We start from the raw sequence: 17,208 nt of genomic DNA on the forward strand, positions 1-17,208 counted from the left end.
CTTCAACTCCCCTTGTTTTGAGCTTTTGGCTGCCAAAGCTTACCAAATGTGTTTGTCACTTGTAACAATTTGGTGGCCAAGGGCAATTGGGCAGCCATTAATGTCGAGCTGTGTTTTCCTTCGTATTTTACATCTTAAAAAGGTTAAAAAGAAAGTAACTACTTGAAGCCTGCAGAAATCCTGAGGGTATGCAGAGATATAGCTTTGGGCTCAGATCACTATGCTAATTGCTGATATCAAGGTGTTTCCTGCATCACTACTTGCAGCTTTATTTCATATGATTTTCATGTTTTTTTCTTGTTCAAAAATTCAGACTTTATGTGTGTGTGTGTGTGTGTGTGTGTGTGTGTGTGTGTGTGTGTGTGTGTGTGTGTGTGTGTGTGTGTGTGTGTGTGTGTGTGTGTGTGTGTGTGTGTGTGTGTGTGTGTGTTTCAGGTCATGTCAATCCTGTTGCACGGGGATGCAGCCTTTGCTGGTCAGGGTATTGTCTATGAGACATTCCACTTGAGTGACCTGCCGTCATACTCCACTCATGGCACTGTGCATGTTGTTGCTAACAACCAGGTACCTGACCATTAATGCTGTCTGAAAAGCACAGTGGCAACTCATTTCCAGCATTTTGTAGAATAAGCACATAGAACCAGTTGGTTGAGAATAAGTTTGCAACAATTAATTAGTTGTCAACAATTAAATGAATTGCCAACTATTTTGGAAATCGGTTTGTGTCATTTTTTTTAAGGAAGATGCCTCAGAATTATCTGATTACAGCATTTAAAACTAGAAAATGTTAAGCTTTAGTTACTCTTCTATGAATGTAAACTAAATATCTGGACAAAACAAGGCATTTGAGGACATAAACTAGGGTTTTGTCAATATTTCAACATTTTATTGATGAAACAACTAATCCATTAATCGAGAAAATAATTGACAGATTAATGTACTATGAAAGTAATTGTAGTTGCAGCCCGAGTTTAGAGCTAATTCTGTGCAATAGACAGATAACAGACAGGTACCAGTAAACTCTAAGGGATCTCAGTGGGAAACTCTCAATTTTAGGATGTCAGAGAGTAGGAACAGTGTGTGAACTGCAAGGCAGCTTGGTGAAATTTCCAACCTATTGTAGTTTTAGATGGGTATAATCCCAGAATCAACTATCAATTCATTTTTTAAATAGGTTAAAAGGCCTTTCTATAAAAGTAGTCCAGTTTTGGTCACCTTGTATAATGATAGGCACCAGTCTTTTGCTGAAGTTAACATTCTGTCTCTGATATAAGGAGAGAGATTTTTATTGACACCTTCATCAGTTTTATCTGCCCTCTGTCTATCCAGATTGGCTTCACCACCGACCCTCGAATGGCGCGCTCCTCGCCCTATCCCACTGATGTTGCACGTGTAGTCAATGCTCCCATCTTTCACGTGAACGCAGATGACCCTGAGGCTGTGATGTATGTGTGTAATGTTGCCGCAGAATGGAGGGCCACCTTTCACAAGGATGTAGTGGTTGATTTGGTGAGTGTGTTTGCTTGCTTTAGAATATCAACATTCTGACTTTTTAGGGAACTGGAATATTGAGTGGTGTTTTGAAGAGTAATGTCTCAGTATATTTTATTCTGTCTTTATTCATGTGCATTTCAAAGAGCTTGTTCTGTTAGTCATTGAGCCCTTAGTGACTTGGTGTGTGTGTGTCTTCCTCTATTCCTTAGGTGTGCTACAGAAGGAACGGCCATAATGAAATGGATGAGCCCATGTTCACTCAGCCACTCATGTACAAACAGATCAAGAAGCAGAAGGGTGTTATGCAGAAGTATGCTGAAAAGCTCATTGCGGAGGGCTCAGTAACTAGACAGGAATATGAGGTAAGGGGCCCAATGTACCGATCTTTTTGTACAACTTGCTATAGGATCCTCCTACAATTATCCTTGAATGGGTCGAGACAAACTTTACATTTGCCAGATTAGCATACATCTTGCAGGTAAATCTCCCCACAGAAGGGTCGTCTTCTGTGGGGATGGATGGATGGAGGTGAACTATTCCTGTTGTGTCCTATAGGTTTATTAGGGGAATTAACTACAGTCTGTTACATTGATTACATTGTGAAAAGCTGACATTGCCGCAAAACACATTTTAATACTGGTTTCAACACTGTTAAATGGTACTGGTAGAGTTTACCCGTCACTGACCGATGTGGACATTCATATTTCACAATTCCAGCAACACACAAAATGAACAACTACTGGGTGTATGTTTTATAGTCAAGTCAACTTTATTTATATAGCACATTTAACACAACAGAATTGATCCAAAGTGCTTAAAGCCATTATAGTACAACAGAATAGAACAGAACAAATTAGAAACGCTTTAGGGCCTGTCTCCACCAATCACGTTTTTTTTCGCTGACAGCGGCTATTTTCTATACAAATCCTGTGAAGTTCAGGACGGCGCTATCCGTTTTTTTTTTTTTTTTTTTTTTTTTCGCAACGCTCCGAGCTCTGAAAGTTGAAATCTGTTCAACTTTTAGAACAGCGCTAGGCTTGTCAATGTCACTTCTCTCTCGATGACCAATCAAAGCATTGTAACCTAGCAACAATAAACACTTGACTGAAAATAAGGTTGAGGGCACTGTCTGCACAAAAAACGTGATTGGTGGACACAGGCCCTAAATGTAACAAATGTATTTTGGTCCAGCGACAGCAAAGGCACGGCCCTCTTTTTGTGCAAGCAGACCGTGGGTCAGTACAAAGCGATTGAGATGCAGACCTCAGGATCTTTGCCTGTTGAATTAAATTAGCTGAAAATAGGCTAAATTAAGCAATAACTAGGTCTACAAGAAATAATTGTCCACCTTTTAATGTCTTAACCATTATAACCTTTCCTGCTATTCTGGTTTGAAACATTGATTGATTGAATGTTTGTTTTTTGTCTTTTGCCTGCTCCATTTCTTTATTAGAAGTTTGTTGCTTTCTGCAATAATCCAAAAAATGTGGGATGTCTGTGAAGATATTTCAGAGCCTTGCTAATATGTAGAGTAGAGCAAAAGTGCAGGGCTGTTCATAATGAGTGCATGCAACACCCTATAGGCTAGGCACTATAAGTTACATGATCAGTAAAGTCTTTTTTTTACAGCAAAACCAGACCTATGCAAAATACAAGTTAATTTTTGAGTTGTCAACATGTTTTATAGATCACACGATATTAGGCTACAGTGCTGGCCAAAAGTATTGGCACCCATGCTAAAGTTGACTGAAAAGAGGAATATAAAATCATCTTTTGGAAATTGATCTTAACCCTTAGAACCCGATTGACGCAAAGTGCGTCAAAAAACACACCCTTTCTTCTCTGTTACATTGCTCCGCGGCTGTTCATCGCAGCGAGATGATGAAATTTTTATAGCATGACAGAGAAGAAGTGGGGCTTTCCAACGAGACCACGCACTTGTCTGTACGATCAAGTATGAAAATAAAAAAAAATCATGAAATTAAATCAAATAGCATCATATTTACAGTCTATACTTCTCTACGTTCACCTGCGCACCCATTACTCTCGTTTGAATTACTCGCGAACCCGTGATCGCATAGATATGGCAAGCATATCAGATGAAAGAGGAGACACAGGGCTATCCATTGGTACCATGTATATCGATCCTTCTGGCTTATAAAAACAGACAAAGTGACTGCAAAATGTTAACGTCATGTACACAAACCAACGCTGCACACCCATTACTCTCGTTTGAATTACTCGCGGACCCATGATCGGATAGATATGCCACACATGTCAGATGAAAGAGGAGACACAGAGCTATCATTTGATACCAAGTACATCCTTCTGGGTTATAAAACAGACGAAGTGACGGCAAAACAATGACTTCATATAGCTGGACTTACCCCACGTTTTTGTCTGTTTTTGTGGCAAAGTATGTTTATAATCCAACGCTATCGTGTGTTTCTCTACGGCAAAGCATGTTCATAATCCGGTTTTGAGATCCTAGCAAATTCCTGCATGGCATCCAATTCAAGGCTCACATTGCATCCCAATTTGTTGAACAAAGAAACGCCTTTTTTGCCTTTTCTTTGTTCATGGCAATGCAGTAAAAAGTTGAGAATCATTATGGCACACATGCTAACACGCAAACTTGGGTCAAGTCAGGTCAGATCAGTTTGTGTCATAGATATGGAGCGCAGAAAGGTCATTTTTCATCACTAAATAAAAAATGGCATTTATTTCCATAAATCACACACCACATATTTCTGTAAATTGCTCAGCCCCAGAGTATCCCTCCAACATGGCAATTATATTGCCCGATTCAGGACAGTCTGCCCTACACACACATGAAATGCATGTAGAGCTATGAGCTTGCTATGGTGAGATACAGGTCAAAATATAAGAATTTTTATAATACGCTTTTTATATTTTAATTCTTTAAAAATCAAAATAAAATCAATGCTATTACTAATACATGACATGATGGCATGACGGATCTGGATAGCCTAGACTCTGCTGAAAAAAACAGTATATAATATGTGTGTGTGGCACTCACAATGACCAGAATAAATCCTTATGAATAAAGGTAGTGAAAATGCCCTAAAAATGGTCATAAGTATTGGCACCCCTATGTTAAATTCTCAATGAGCATCAAACCAGCTAATAGGCTAACTGAAATAACACCCATGCCAATCTCTAGGTATGGTGAAGGGTATGTGATGATGTGGGGCTATTTTAATTCCAAAGGCCAAGGTAACTTTATCAGGATGCACAGTATTCTGGATCCATGAAATAACTGGCCTTTAAAAATAACAATCTGCCTGTCTCTATGGGAATTTAACATAGGGGTGCCAATACTTATGACCCCTGTATTTTAAGGAAGAACATTTATTTATTTATGATACATTATTCATTCACTAAGAAAATTGGTGTCCTTAAAGGTTAGATATTTCCTCATTTTTCACTTAAGGCATTTAGATCAATTTCCAAAAGATTTTATATTCCTCTTTTCAGTCAACTTTAGCATGGGTGCCAATACTTTTGGCCAGCACTGTATTTGGTATGGTTATGGTTATTGTTATGGGATTTGGCAGACACTTTTGTCCAAAGCGACATACAAATACAAATACAAAACAATATAATACTTTAAATTTAGCTGGGAACAATTTAAAAATGTTGGTCAGACTACATTAAGGAGAATAGCAATAATAAACAACAATGTCAATTCAGTCAATTCAACCAATAGCCTAATGAAAATGAAGGGAAATGGCAACAATAAACAATAATGTCCATTCAATGAAATATAATAACAATAACAACAGCATGGTAAGACTACATTAAGGAGAATATCAATAATAAAATATAGCTGCAAAGCAGCAATGAGGGGGCCAAGGTGGTTGCAGATACTTGAGCTGCCGAGATGGCAGATAAATTTGACATTACCAAGGTCTCTACTGCTTCGCCTGCCAACTGCCTAAAGGTCTTTACTGCACTGCTTGCCCATTGCCCAGGGTCTCTCAACTGCACTTCACTGCAACTGACATGCATCAGCACTTCCTGTTCCTCTAGCGCCACCCTAGTGGTCAAACATTACTAAATGTACTGTGCATCCTCAGGATGGGGTCCTGAGTCTACATACCAAGTTTGGTGTCGATACGAGAATGTGTGGCTAATTATAGCGCCCCTTGTGGTCAACGGTGACTAAATTTATTGTGCGTCCTCAGGATGTGGTCCTGAGTCTACGTACCAAGTTTGGTGTCGATACGAGAAAGTGTTGCCAATTATAGCGCCCCTTGTGGTCAACGGTGACTAAATTTATTGTGCGTCCTCAGGATGTGGTCCCGAGTCTACGTACCAAGTTTGGTGTCGATACGAGAAAGTGTTGTTAATTATAGCGCCCCTTGTGGTCAACGGTGACTAAATTTATTGTGCGTCCTCAGCATGTGGTCCCGAGTCTACGTACCAAGTTTGGTGTCCATACGAGAAAGTGTGGCTAATTATAGCGCCCCTTGTGACCTTATGACCAAGTTTGGTGTTGATATGAGAAAGTGTTGTTTATTATAGCGCCCCTTGTGGTCAATGGTGACTAAATGTATTGTGCGTCATCAGGATGTGGTCCCGAGTCCATGAACCAAGTTTGGTTTTGATATGTGAAAGTGTTGCTGAGATATGAGCCTACTTCCTGTGATTATAGCGCCCCCATAGTGGTCAAAAGTCACCAAATTTATTGAACCTTCTCCTAATTGGGTCCTGAGCCCATGTACCGAGTTTGGTTTTGATACGTGAAAGCTTGGCTGAGATAACATTTCACTTCCTGTTTGGCGGCTTTGCCACCAATTTCGATTGGTCGTCACAGCCGACCAATTTTGAATAAAGGTCCAAAAAGCAATGCGTTTGTGAGGCATGGTCTGAAGATCATCTGTGCCAAGTTTCGTGAAAATTGGATGAAATTTATGACCTGTGAAAAGTGTTTTTGATGAAATTCACTTTGAAAAGTGTTTTTGATGAAATTCAATATGGCGGAACGTCAAACATGGCGGATATTGACGTCATGGGGTGCGTCGAATTCGGTCTCATCCAAGGATTCCAGATATACCTTAATTTTCAAAATGTGGTGCATGGTTGAAACGTTAAGTGCATAGATGTAATAAACAATTTTAAATGTTGGTGGCGCTAGAGCACTCGGAAGTGCAGATATGAAACATATGACAAACATATGACTGAACCGAATCAATGTGCCAAATTTCCCAACTTTTTACTGTATGGTTGTATGGCAAATTAGCGTTTTGTAATAATAATAATAATAATAAGAAGAAGAAGAAGAACACGTAGAATCACTATTGTGCGTCATCAGGATGTGGTCCCGAGTCCATGAACCAAGTTTGGTTTTGATATGTGAAAGTGTCAAATAACAACAAATAACAACAATGTCAAATTAATCAACAGCCTAATGAAAATAAACAATACTATAATATACAAACCATAACGCATAAGAAGCGCTTCATTTGATATAATTGGTATATTTCCCTTCTGACGGTTACATAATTAATATGTTTATCTTTCAACTACACATGGTACCAGTTAATATATTCCGGTTAATTTCCCTTCGCCTTTGGAATTAAAATAGCCCCACACCATCACATACCCTTCACCATACCTAAAGATTGGCATGGTTTTATTTCAGTTAACCTAATAGCTGGTTTGATTTGCATTGAGAGATGATCTTATGGAAAGTACCCCATGCCAATCGTGAGATATGGTGAAGGGTATGTGATGATGTGGGGCTATTTTAATTCCAAAGGCCAAGGTAACTTTATCAGGATGCACAGTATTCTGGATCCATGAAATAACTGGCCTTTAAAAATAAAAATCTGCCTGCCTCTATGGGAATTTAACATGGGGGTGCCAATACTTATGACCCCTGTATTTTAAGGAATAGGCATTTATTTATTTACGATACATTATTCATTCACAAAGAAAATTGCTGTCCTTAAAGGTTGGATATTTCCTCATTTTTTTTTACTTAAGGCATTAAGATTTACAATTTTCAAAAGATGATTTTATATTCCTCTTTTTAGTCAACTTTAGCATGGGTTCAAGAACGTATGATCCTCACTGTAGTTAACAATATGTGAGAATTCCTAACCGCAGTCACACTGATCATGTAGGCTCTGTGCATCATCGTTACTTCCTCTTGCTTACTTGCCATCACCTATCAGTAAATCACAGATACTATGCTTATGCCGCCACAAGACCATGCACACAGGTGTGCATGTTTTCCTGTCAAGTAACTTGTCATAAATGTTTTATGTGTAGAAAAGTGCTCATCACAATTTTATCATGTGGCCCATAGAGAGATATAGTACACTTCTGTTTTAAGCAAATTTAGCACTGAATTAAGCCCTGAAGTGAGTGAGAACAGTGACTCGCCACAAAAAGACAATTGATATTTTGGTCATATTCTGATGCACATATCCTTCTCTTTACATTTGTTTAGGAGGAGATTGCTAAGTATGATAAGATTTGTGAGGAAGCACATGCACGCTCAAAAGATGAGAAAATCCTCCACATTAAGCACTGGCTTGACTCCCCTTGGCCTGGTAAGTAGAAAACAATATTTTCCATTTTGGGAATACATGATTCAAATGATGTGAGAAATCCTTCACTTTTGTTCTGCATTATTAGAACGACTAATATGTAGGTTGTTAATGTGTATTATGTAATGTATATGCATGTCTTGTAGGTTGTTAATGTACTGTATATGCATGTCTTGTAGGTTGTTAATGTACTGTATATGCATGTCATGTAGGTTGTTAATGTAATGCATATGCATGTCTTGTAGGTTTCTTCACTTTGGACGGCCAGCCCAAGAGCATGAGCTGTCCCTCTACTGGTCTGAGCGAGGAAGAGCTGACACATATCGGACAGGTGGCATCATCTGTACCTGTAGAGGACTTCACTATTCATGGAGGTGACACTCTCAAACCTCAAGCTAATTTTTTTAAATTCCATCATTTAAAATAACAGATGCTTCCTATGCGTCTCTCATGTCCTTTGTATTTCTCTTTGGCTCCCATCTACCACTCTCCTCTCCTTCTTGCCAGGGCTAAGTCGTATCTTGAAGAGCAGAGGTGAGATGATTCGTAACCGCACAGTCGACTGGGCTCTGGGAGAGTATATGGCTTTTGGCTCTCTGCTGAAAGAGGGCATTCACGTGAGGCTCAGTGGCCAAGATGTGGAGAGAGGCACCTTCAGGTAACAACAGAATAGATATCTGGACAGTAGAAAAGATTCCAGAGTCCCCTGTTGAATGCTGGAACAGATTATTTTCTTAATCGTAAAGGAGGTTTTTGAGTATTCTTTCATAAGAAATGAAATGTAGTCATAGCTGCAGCATATATGTGAGGCAGAATTTTAAAAGTCTACTGCTGCCACGTTGGGGTTTAAATCTTCCCAGCTGTTTGTTACTGGCTAAGAGTTCTTTGAAGCCCTTGCTGTTTTCTGAACAGTTGTTTCCGTCTTCTGTCAGCCACCGTCACCATGTACTTCACGACCAAAATGTGGACAAGAGAACCTGCATCCCCATGAATCACATTGACCCCAACCAAGCACCATACACCGTCTGCAACAGCTCTCTGTCTGAGTATGGAGTCTTAGGTCAGTGAGTAAGGTATAATTTTCAATCAGGGTAACAATTAGAAACAAGTTAAAACAAGTTGTAAAATAAATACTGTACAGATTGTATGTGACCATCCCTCCTAATTAGTAGGTTGAGTTTCCAGAGCCACACCCATTGCAAGTGCACAAAATGAACCATGCAGCCGTACAGTGCAAGACATTTGCAATAGTGTGGGTTGCACTAGAGCTTAATGGCTCCAGTAGTGTATTTAGTTACTGTTTTGGATTGAACACCAGTGATGCTGTAACTGTGCTGTAAAGCAGGCTGCAGAGCACACAGGTGCACACAGTGCAGCACATAAAAGCCAAAGGCAATCGAAGGATGTCTGTTCATCAGCAATTGATTAATAATTGATATTTGGCCAAGGTTGTGGGCACATATGCTTGATATGCAAAATTGTAGGCAGATATGCTTGTATCTTATTTGGCTGTAGTGAAAAGAAAATGCATAAAGGGAACTATGATTTAATTTGTGAATGTCTTCTATGATAAACAACAGGCAATGTGCAGAATTTACCCCACCATGGAATAATCATTGTTTTACAACTTCAAAGTAGAAAAACATTTATGTCTAAATCTGTCTCTGAAATCTGTGAATGACAAATGAATGGCTGAGCCATTTTGCATCTGAAATGAGGCTACACATATAATATTAGCTTTATTCTTAAGATGCAATCTGACAAAAATGTGTCTGTGAATTTCATAACATTAAGGCCATGGTTCCCAACGATCAGTATCCCAAAATTAATGGTGATTAGTTTAACTCTGTATGCAAGTAAGCCTGTGTTATTTATCTTATACACAAGAGGGCACACTTGAACAATGGTCAGCAGAGCTGGCTCTGATTGTCAGCAACACCGATATAAGAAGCCTAATATCGATACAAACTAATAAGCATCAAAGTAGGGCAGTAGTGGTCTATACTGTATATCAGCAAAACTGATATATTGGTCTATCTCTAGAGAGCACCCATCGACAAATCAAGGTCCTTAAAGAAATATCCCTCTGTATGCTATGAAAAAACTGTAGTGGCCCACACAGAGTCCTAACCTCAACCCCTCTAAACTCCTTGGGAGTATGAGGAATGTCTGCATTCTTACCCAAACTCACTAATACTTTTGTGGCTGAAGGGGAACAAATTACTGCAGCTAGGATCCAGTGTCTTACTAAAAGCTCCAAGATGAGTAGAGGCTGCCAATAATGACAAAAACTATGTTAATACCCTTGGGTTTAGAATGATGTGTTCAGTTCTTTTTTTCTCTTGTCTGTTCTCTTGCATGATTCATAGGCTTTGAGCTTGGCTTTGCTATGGCAAGTCCAAATGCCCTGGTCTTGTGGGAGGCCCAGTTCGGTGACTTCCACAACACTGCACAATGCATCATTGATCAGTTCATCTGTCCTGGGCAGGCCAAGTGGGTTCGTCAGAATGGCATTGTATTGCTGCTGCCACATGGTATGGAAGGCATGGTGAGTAGTGGTTTTCTCTTCTCTTCATCCTGGATCTGCAAGTTGTTTGTTTGTCTGAGTGGACATAAAGGAATGTCATAACTGAGTCACTCCACCTCAAATCAACAAATGAAGATCTGTAATGTTTGACTAAAGGCATTTGTTGATTCGGTATGGAATGTTGACTTTATTTCCCAAATCTTTGCTGTTAATTGTTTTGTATCATTTTACCCCTTGCTACAGGGACCTGAACATTCTTCAGCCCGCCCCGAGCGTTTCCTCCAGATGTGTAATGATGACCCTGACGTCTTTCCGGTAAGATGCTGTGTTTTCCACAGAATTGGATTCAATTTGTGGCGGTAGCTGACTTGGACAGGGGGGGGGGTGTATAGGTCTAACTGAGTGCCTGTCACTTTAAGACGTTTGTGAGGGAATCCTTGCAATTGTAACACAGTTAAAAGACTGCTGATGTGTGTATGCAATTCATAACGTTTTCTACATAGTTAAAATAAAGGTTCGTACTTCTCCTTGGGACAAGCACTTTTGAATCTTGAAAAACACTTTTCCATTTACATCGGGATTTTGCAAACATTGTCAGAGTCAATAAAATGAGCCCTGCATAAGTAACGAAATTGACAAGCAGCTGTAAGTAAGCATGCTAAACTCGACATCCAAACAGTATTCTAACGTTAGCTTTGAGATACTTTAGTTTAGTCTCCTCAGTGTAGCCTGTATGTTGTGATAAGACCTTAGCAAAGTTAACTTTAATGCAGCAGTTTTGAACAAATTTGCGCAGCATGGTCACGATGCTAAGCGGATTTAATAGCAATTTAGCCCGACGTCTTCTATGCAAGGCTTCTATGTGGCAACAACAATCCTTCAACAATCGTGAATCTTTTGTTAAATGCACATGCAGAGGAGGGGCAGCGGGCTCGTTACGAGAGAGAGTGGGGGGGCAAAGGAAAGGCTGCGTGCGTAAAAAGCACAACTCAATGAACCGTGCTCAATGAAAGGATTTTATCATATCTTTAATTTAAATAGTACAACATATAACATTAATGTCTGGCGGCCGGTTTGGATTTCGTGGCGCCCCGCCACAGATTAGTCAATGTATGGGAAACACTGAGATGGCACCACCCATGCACCACCACCTCACCTCACCTCTCCCCTTTTCTCTCCAGCCAATGTTGTTATCACTCTCTCTGATCTCTCACAGAAAATCACTGAGGACTTTGCTGTGCGCCAGCTGTATGACTGCAACTGGATTGTGGTGAACTGCTCAACTCCAGGAAACCTTTTCCATGTTCTGAGGAGACAGATCTTGCAGCCCTTTAGAAAGCCTGTAAGTCAGAGTGGAGTTTTCAGTTCTCTAGATGAAGACTGTAAAATCCTTTGGCAGTTTTTGGTTTAGTAAACAAACACTGAGAGGTACATGTAGGATTGTGTGACCATTTGTGTAAAGTAGTGTAGTGGCTGAGCAAAACGTGCCTGGGCCATGCCAATACAAACATGCTTGCATTAAGACTGCATGCACAGTTCACAGTGTTGTTGAAATCAGGAGTGCTTTCATTGTTAAGGTCATTGTTGTCAGGAGTGCTCCTGTTGGAGTTTGTAATTTCATATTAAAACTTAGGAAACCTCTTTTCGTTCTACTACATGCTTTAAAATGGTCATTTGTAAGAATTACAAGATTTGTAATGTGGCGAAATATTTTATGTTTCCTGTCTGGCTCATTGTAGCTCATTGTATTCACGCCAAAGTCTCTTCTGCGCCATCCTGAGGCCAAGTCCAACTTTGACGAGATGCTTCCAGGTATGATGTATGCGTTTTGAATACATTTTTGTTTCATGATGGTATGATTATGATCTTCGTCTGTGATTGTAACTGCTTAAAGTGAATGAATTGTACCAGAATCACTCTATCAGACCTTCTATCTTGATAGGTACTCATTTCCAACGACTGATCCCAGAGGCTGGGCCTGCAGCACAAAACCCAGCTGATGTAAAGCGTATAGTCTTCTGCACAGGCAAGGTTTACTATGAGCTGAACCGTGAACGCAAGGCGAGAGGCATGGAAAACACTGTTGCTATTGTTCGCATCGAGCAGGTAACCCAGTTCTTATCATAAATAGGGGAAATGTCAAACAAAATTATACATATCAATAGCATTTAAAAAAGCAGATGTTTCAAAAAAGTTTGCACGTGATAGAATGCACGTGAAAGAATGTCCGTTCCTGAAAATGGGGGCAGGTGGCTCCATGTATTTGTTGGTTGTAAAAGCACACAGAATGAATACAAAATCTGAATTACAAATAAAGCTGTTATTGCAAGAACAAAATTACAAGAAATTGATTCAGAATTCAGAGAAATTAACAATTACCGGTAATCACAATCTTTTTTGTATAGTGGTGGAAACCAGCTTCTATAGATTTGGCTAAATGTTCCCCAGTGAGAAATCTGTAGCCAAATGTTTGTTATTTCAAACTTAAGCATTATATGACATGTTAAGCTGCAAAGCATCATACTTATAGAGCCTTTAGGCTTACTAGGCTATGAGATAAGGAGGAATGAGTATTGACTCAAAAACATTTGACATTCACTAACCATTTCTTTTTCTCTCAGCTCTCTCCATTTCCCTTTGACTTGGTGAAGAGTGAGACAGAGAAGTACCCAAATGCTGACCTTGTGTGGTGCCAGGAGGAGCACAAGAACCAGGGCTACTACGACTACGTGAAACCCCGCATGCGCACTACCATAGACCGTGTGAAGCCTGTCTGGTAATTTTTCATCTTTGCATAAAGCAGACATAGAATGGAACAACTGTTTTACATTAGCTTTTCAATTTCAAAGAAAATACACGTCTATGTTGTTTAATACTAACCTCATTAGGGCAGCCATTGGTTGCACACAAAGCAGGGATGGAAATTAGGTCAACTTACCAGCCACTGTGGCAGGTCAATAGAGCTAGCTAGCTAGCACCACAAATATACAGTCAGATCCAGTGGCACTGATGGTTAAAAATAAGAAAGTGTCTGGTAGGGATCATGTAACATTAGCAGTAGCCTATGAGGGTAAATCACGCTGAGGTTACCTACAATAACTACCTGTGAGCCGCCGTCTCCCCCGCAGCAGCCACTGGCGCAGCGCGTCACTGTTTGCAACTGCCATTTAGAAACTGCCACTGTGCTTCCATGTGCCACTGCTATGCTTCTTTCAACATAAACCTAGCGAGATACACAGATACAGTAGATCTTTTTTGAAGTGACACACTGTTCATTGTTTTTAGGCTACTTGCACTGGTGTGTCAGTAGGTCTGCAATTCTGCACACCAGTTCAGAAAAAGGAAACGTAAACACTCAGTGGAGGGACATGTCAGTAGAGAAATCTAGTCTGTTTAGCGTTATGTTTGTCTTTCCTGCCTCAGCTCCAGACCGTAGTCATATACTTAAATCAAGTTGGATAGTTGGATTATAGAATGCTTCAGAACTCACACAAACGGAGTGTCTTTTAAAGGAGCCACACCACTTTCATTACAAGACACCTTGGTATATGAATGCTGTTCTGCTGACCTTTTAGTTTTGTGGACAGGCCAATTATGAGTTCTGTCCAACATTCGTTGTAGGTTTAGAAATAGATAAAAAAGAAAATATCATGTCGCAATAATACTGATAACCGTGATCATTTTGGTTACTATAATCATGATATCAAATGCTAATACTGTTACATTTCTAGTGGTTGGTAAAAAGGTTGAGTGGCTGGAATCCACCAGCCACAGTGGAAGTTGGACAAAATGTTTAAATTCCATCCCTGGCACAAAGTGATGTCAATTGTCATACTCATTGTCATTGTATAGCCTGTCCCATTTTTATCCTTTATTTGACAAGATGGTGAGGAGATATGACAGGATAGTGGGGAGATATGACGGGGTAGTGAGGGACAGAGGTGAGTAGTGGGTTTGGGAAATGACCTCAACCAGAGTGCCTGTGGATACTGAACCTGTTCATGGGATGCCGAAGCTACTGCTGCGCTACGGTTCCCCAATCTTCACCTTTTTATTACCCCTTACCTGTTTGCATCCCTGATTTGAGGTACATGATTTTATTTAACAGTTGTGAATTAGATGGTTTTTAAAGCAAGCAAACAGAACAATCTGTTTCTCACTTCACATTTACATCATCAATTCACTGCCATATATCTAAAGCATAATTGAGCTATGAATACTGCATATTCAAGATCCTGTCTGACATTGCAATGCTGTGTGTGTGTGTGTGTGTGCGCCTATATGTCTTGTCTGTCTGCAGGTACGCTGGACGTGGACCAGCGGCAGCACCAGCCACTGGAAATAAGAAAGCCCACTTGCTAGAGTTGACTCGCTTCCTGAATACTGCTTTAGACTTGGACGCCTTCAAAGAGCATGAGTAACAAACTGTCACAGTCCTGCAGATTACTGTGTCCATATTTAACTTCAAAACAGTGTAGATCCTATCTCTAAGTCAGGCGTTCCTCCCATGCCCTGTTTTTTTTTGTGTGGTCATTTTGCCCTCTTTTCATATCCACCCACTTCCCTTAACCCAAACAATCATGACTCAGAACCCCAAGCTCAAACTATTTGTCGGGTTAATGTCTGCAACCCCTTTTATGGATAAAGTAAAGTTGCATCTACTGCATTACACCGTTATTACGTCCTCAGGAGAAAATGTATTGATGACAAAGTTTAATATTTTACCCCAGGTTTGAAAATAATTTTATTTCTCTAAAATCCAAAAACGAATGCCCTTATGTTCTGTACTTTTAATCTCTCTCTGGGTGCCAGTTCTACATCACCACTTTGTGGCAACACAAGGCTTTAAATTATTTTGTGCTGTGATGCATTTTCTTTCTTTCCTTTTGATTGTATTAGCTTCAATATGAGTGTCCATTAACTGTTTAAGAAAACGGAGTAAGGGAAGTATGATCAGTTTCCAGCGATGTACTAATTCAGAATGGAGCAGTGCATCAGCATCTAAAAGAAGTAAACCTTCCCTTATTGCACAGTGAGTTAGTTTGTAATTTGGAATAAGGGTAATGGGCACATGGGTGGGCACATATTCCTGGGCTCATAATTACAGATTTGCCATAAAAATGATGTGTAGTGTAAATGTAGGGGTTGTATATTGCATTTGTGGCCTTGATCTCGGTTTTCTGCTATAGAAAAAAAACTCTGATCACAATTGAAATGCGTACTGAATAGCATGTGCTCAACGTACATGCACTTACAGCAGTATGATGGAATTGCAATTTTGTAAGGTGCACCTAATCTTGGTTAGTTTTATGCTCACTTCACTACACTCCGGTGCCAAAAGTTGGAAGGGGGTTGAATTATAATTCAACATTCTACAGAGGAAATCATGTCATTTTAGCTCGACACTTAACTAGAAAAAAAATTCTGTGGAGAGAGCAAATGATTTATTTATTTTCGTAAGGAATATTTTAATTCTTTCCATGTTATGCTGCTTCATTGAATAAAGACATCTTCTCACCCGCCATGTGTTACAGCTTTAAATTAAGGCTGCTTTTTAATTCAACATTGATGAGTGCAACATTTCAATGCCATTCATTATGAAATCTGAAGAGGCTAGATTAAATGAAAACTCATTTTGTCCATGTTTGCCTGTTAGCTTCTTTAGGGAATCATATTTTATGCTTTATATTTGATCTTTTTATTATTATCTTTATTAGTACTACCATTGTATCAGTCTCTAATGCTATGTTAGGCCTACAATGGTGTGTTGGGCCAACTCGGACCACGGTAGGATTTGTTGTATAGCAGGGGACTAAAGATCAGGATGGTGAAGTTGCTACAGCAATATGACATGAAGATCTCACCATCAAATATTTAGTAAATTTTTTATAAATTAAATAATTATACATTTTATTTCAATACAGGTAAGATTGCATTTACACGTAGGGGTACAGCAAAACAGGATTTGAAGGATACAAAGCAAAATTAAACAAACCCTTTGAAAGGGTTCAAAAAATAAGTCAGGAAGTAGCCAGATCCTTGAGCCGAAGTATATGATGGGTTCAGAAGTGGTGGCACCGAAACAAGCATAAGAACAGACCAGACATAAAATGCAGCAGTCCAGTCGACCACTATGTCAAAGTTTCAAAAAATCTTAAGAAAAGGTTTCCAAAGGTACTGAACACAGATCAAGAAACTGTGATTCTGTGCTTACAAATGTCAAAAATATTGTTTTTACAAAAGGAGAATTTTTTTTTTTTTTCCCTTTTGCAAAAATGCGACCCTAAAAAACTGAGAACTATATATACGTATACTCTTTTGATCCCGTGAGGGAAATTTGATCTCTGCATTTATCCAAAATCCGTGAATTAGTGAAACACACTCAGCACACACTAAGGTGAAGCACGCACTAATCCCGGCACAGTGAGCTGCCTGCAACAACAGCGGCGCTCGGGGAGCAGTGAGGGGTTAGGTGCCTTGCTCATGGGCACTTCAGCCGTGCCTACTGGTCAGGGTTCGAACCGGCAACCCTCCGGTTACAAGTCTGAAGCGCTAACCAGTAGGCCACGGCTGCCCAACAAGCACGCCTGCTTGTTTCTGTAGAAT

General features: G+C 39.8%; 1 protein-coding gene across 8 annotated transcripts in view; it reads left to right on the forward strand.

The window, feature by feature from the left end:
- LOC125294227 (2-oxoglutarate dehydrogenase, mitochondrial) overlaps positions 1–16,124 on the forward strand; it is a 40,046-nt gene extending 23,922 nt beyond the window's left edge. For 7 of the 8 annotated variants that reach the window (XM_048242707.1, XM_048242702.1, XM_048242705.1 and 4 more), the window contains 14 exons: positions 436–564; positions 1,330–1,509; positions 1,704–1,856; positions 7,976–8,078; positions 8,321–8,449; positions 8,583–8,733; positions 9,008–9,135; positions 10,445–10,623; positions 10,846–10,917; positions 11,819–11,944; positions 12,342–12,414; positions 12,545–12,708; positions 13,224–13,378; positions 14,903–16,124. In XM_048242707.1, coding sequence (XP_048098664.1) covers positions 436–564; positions 1,330–1,509; positions 1,704–1,856; positions 7,976–8,078; positions 8,321–8,449; positions 8,583–8,733; positions 9,008–9,135; positions 10,445–10,623; positions 10,846–10,917; positions 11,819–11,944; positions 12,342–12,414; positions 12,545–12,708; positions 13,224–13,378; positions 14,903–15,023 — 1,863 coding nt within the window. In that variant the 3' untranslated portion in view covers positions 15,024–16,124. The other variant, XM_048242708.1, reaches the window with a different exon arrangement.
- Positions 16,125–17,208: the final 1,084 nt, after the last annotated feature.

Source organism: Alosa alosa, chromosome 5 (genome assembly GCF_017589495.1).
Source record: "Alosa alosa isolate M-15738 ecotype Scorff River chromosome 5, AALO_Geno_1.1, whole genome shotgun sequence".
NCBI lineage: Eukaryota > Metazoa > Chordata > Actinopteri > Clupeiformes > Clupeidae > Alosa > Alosa alosa.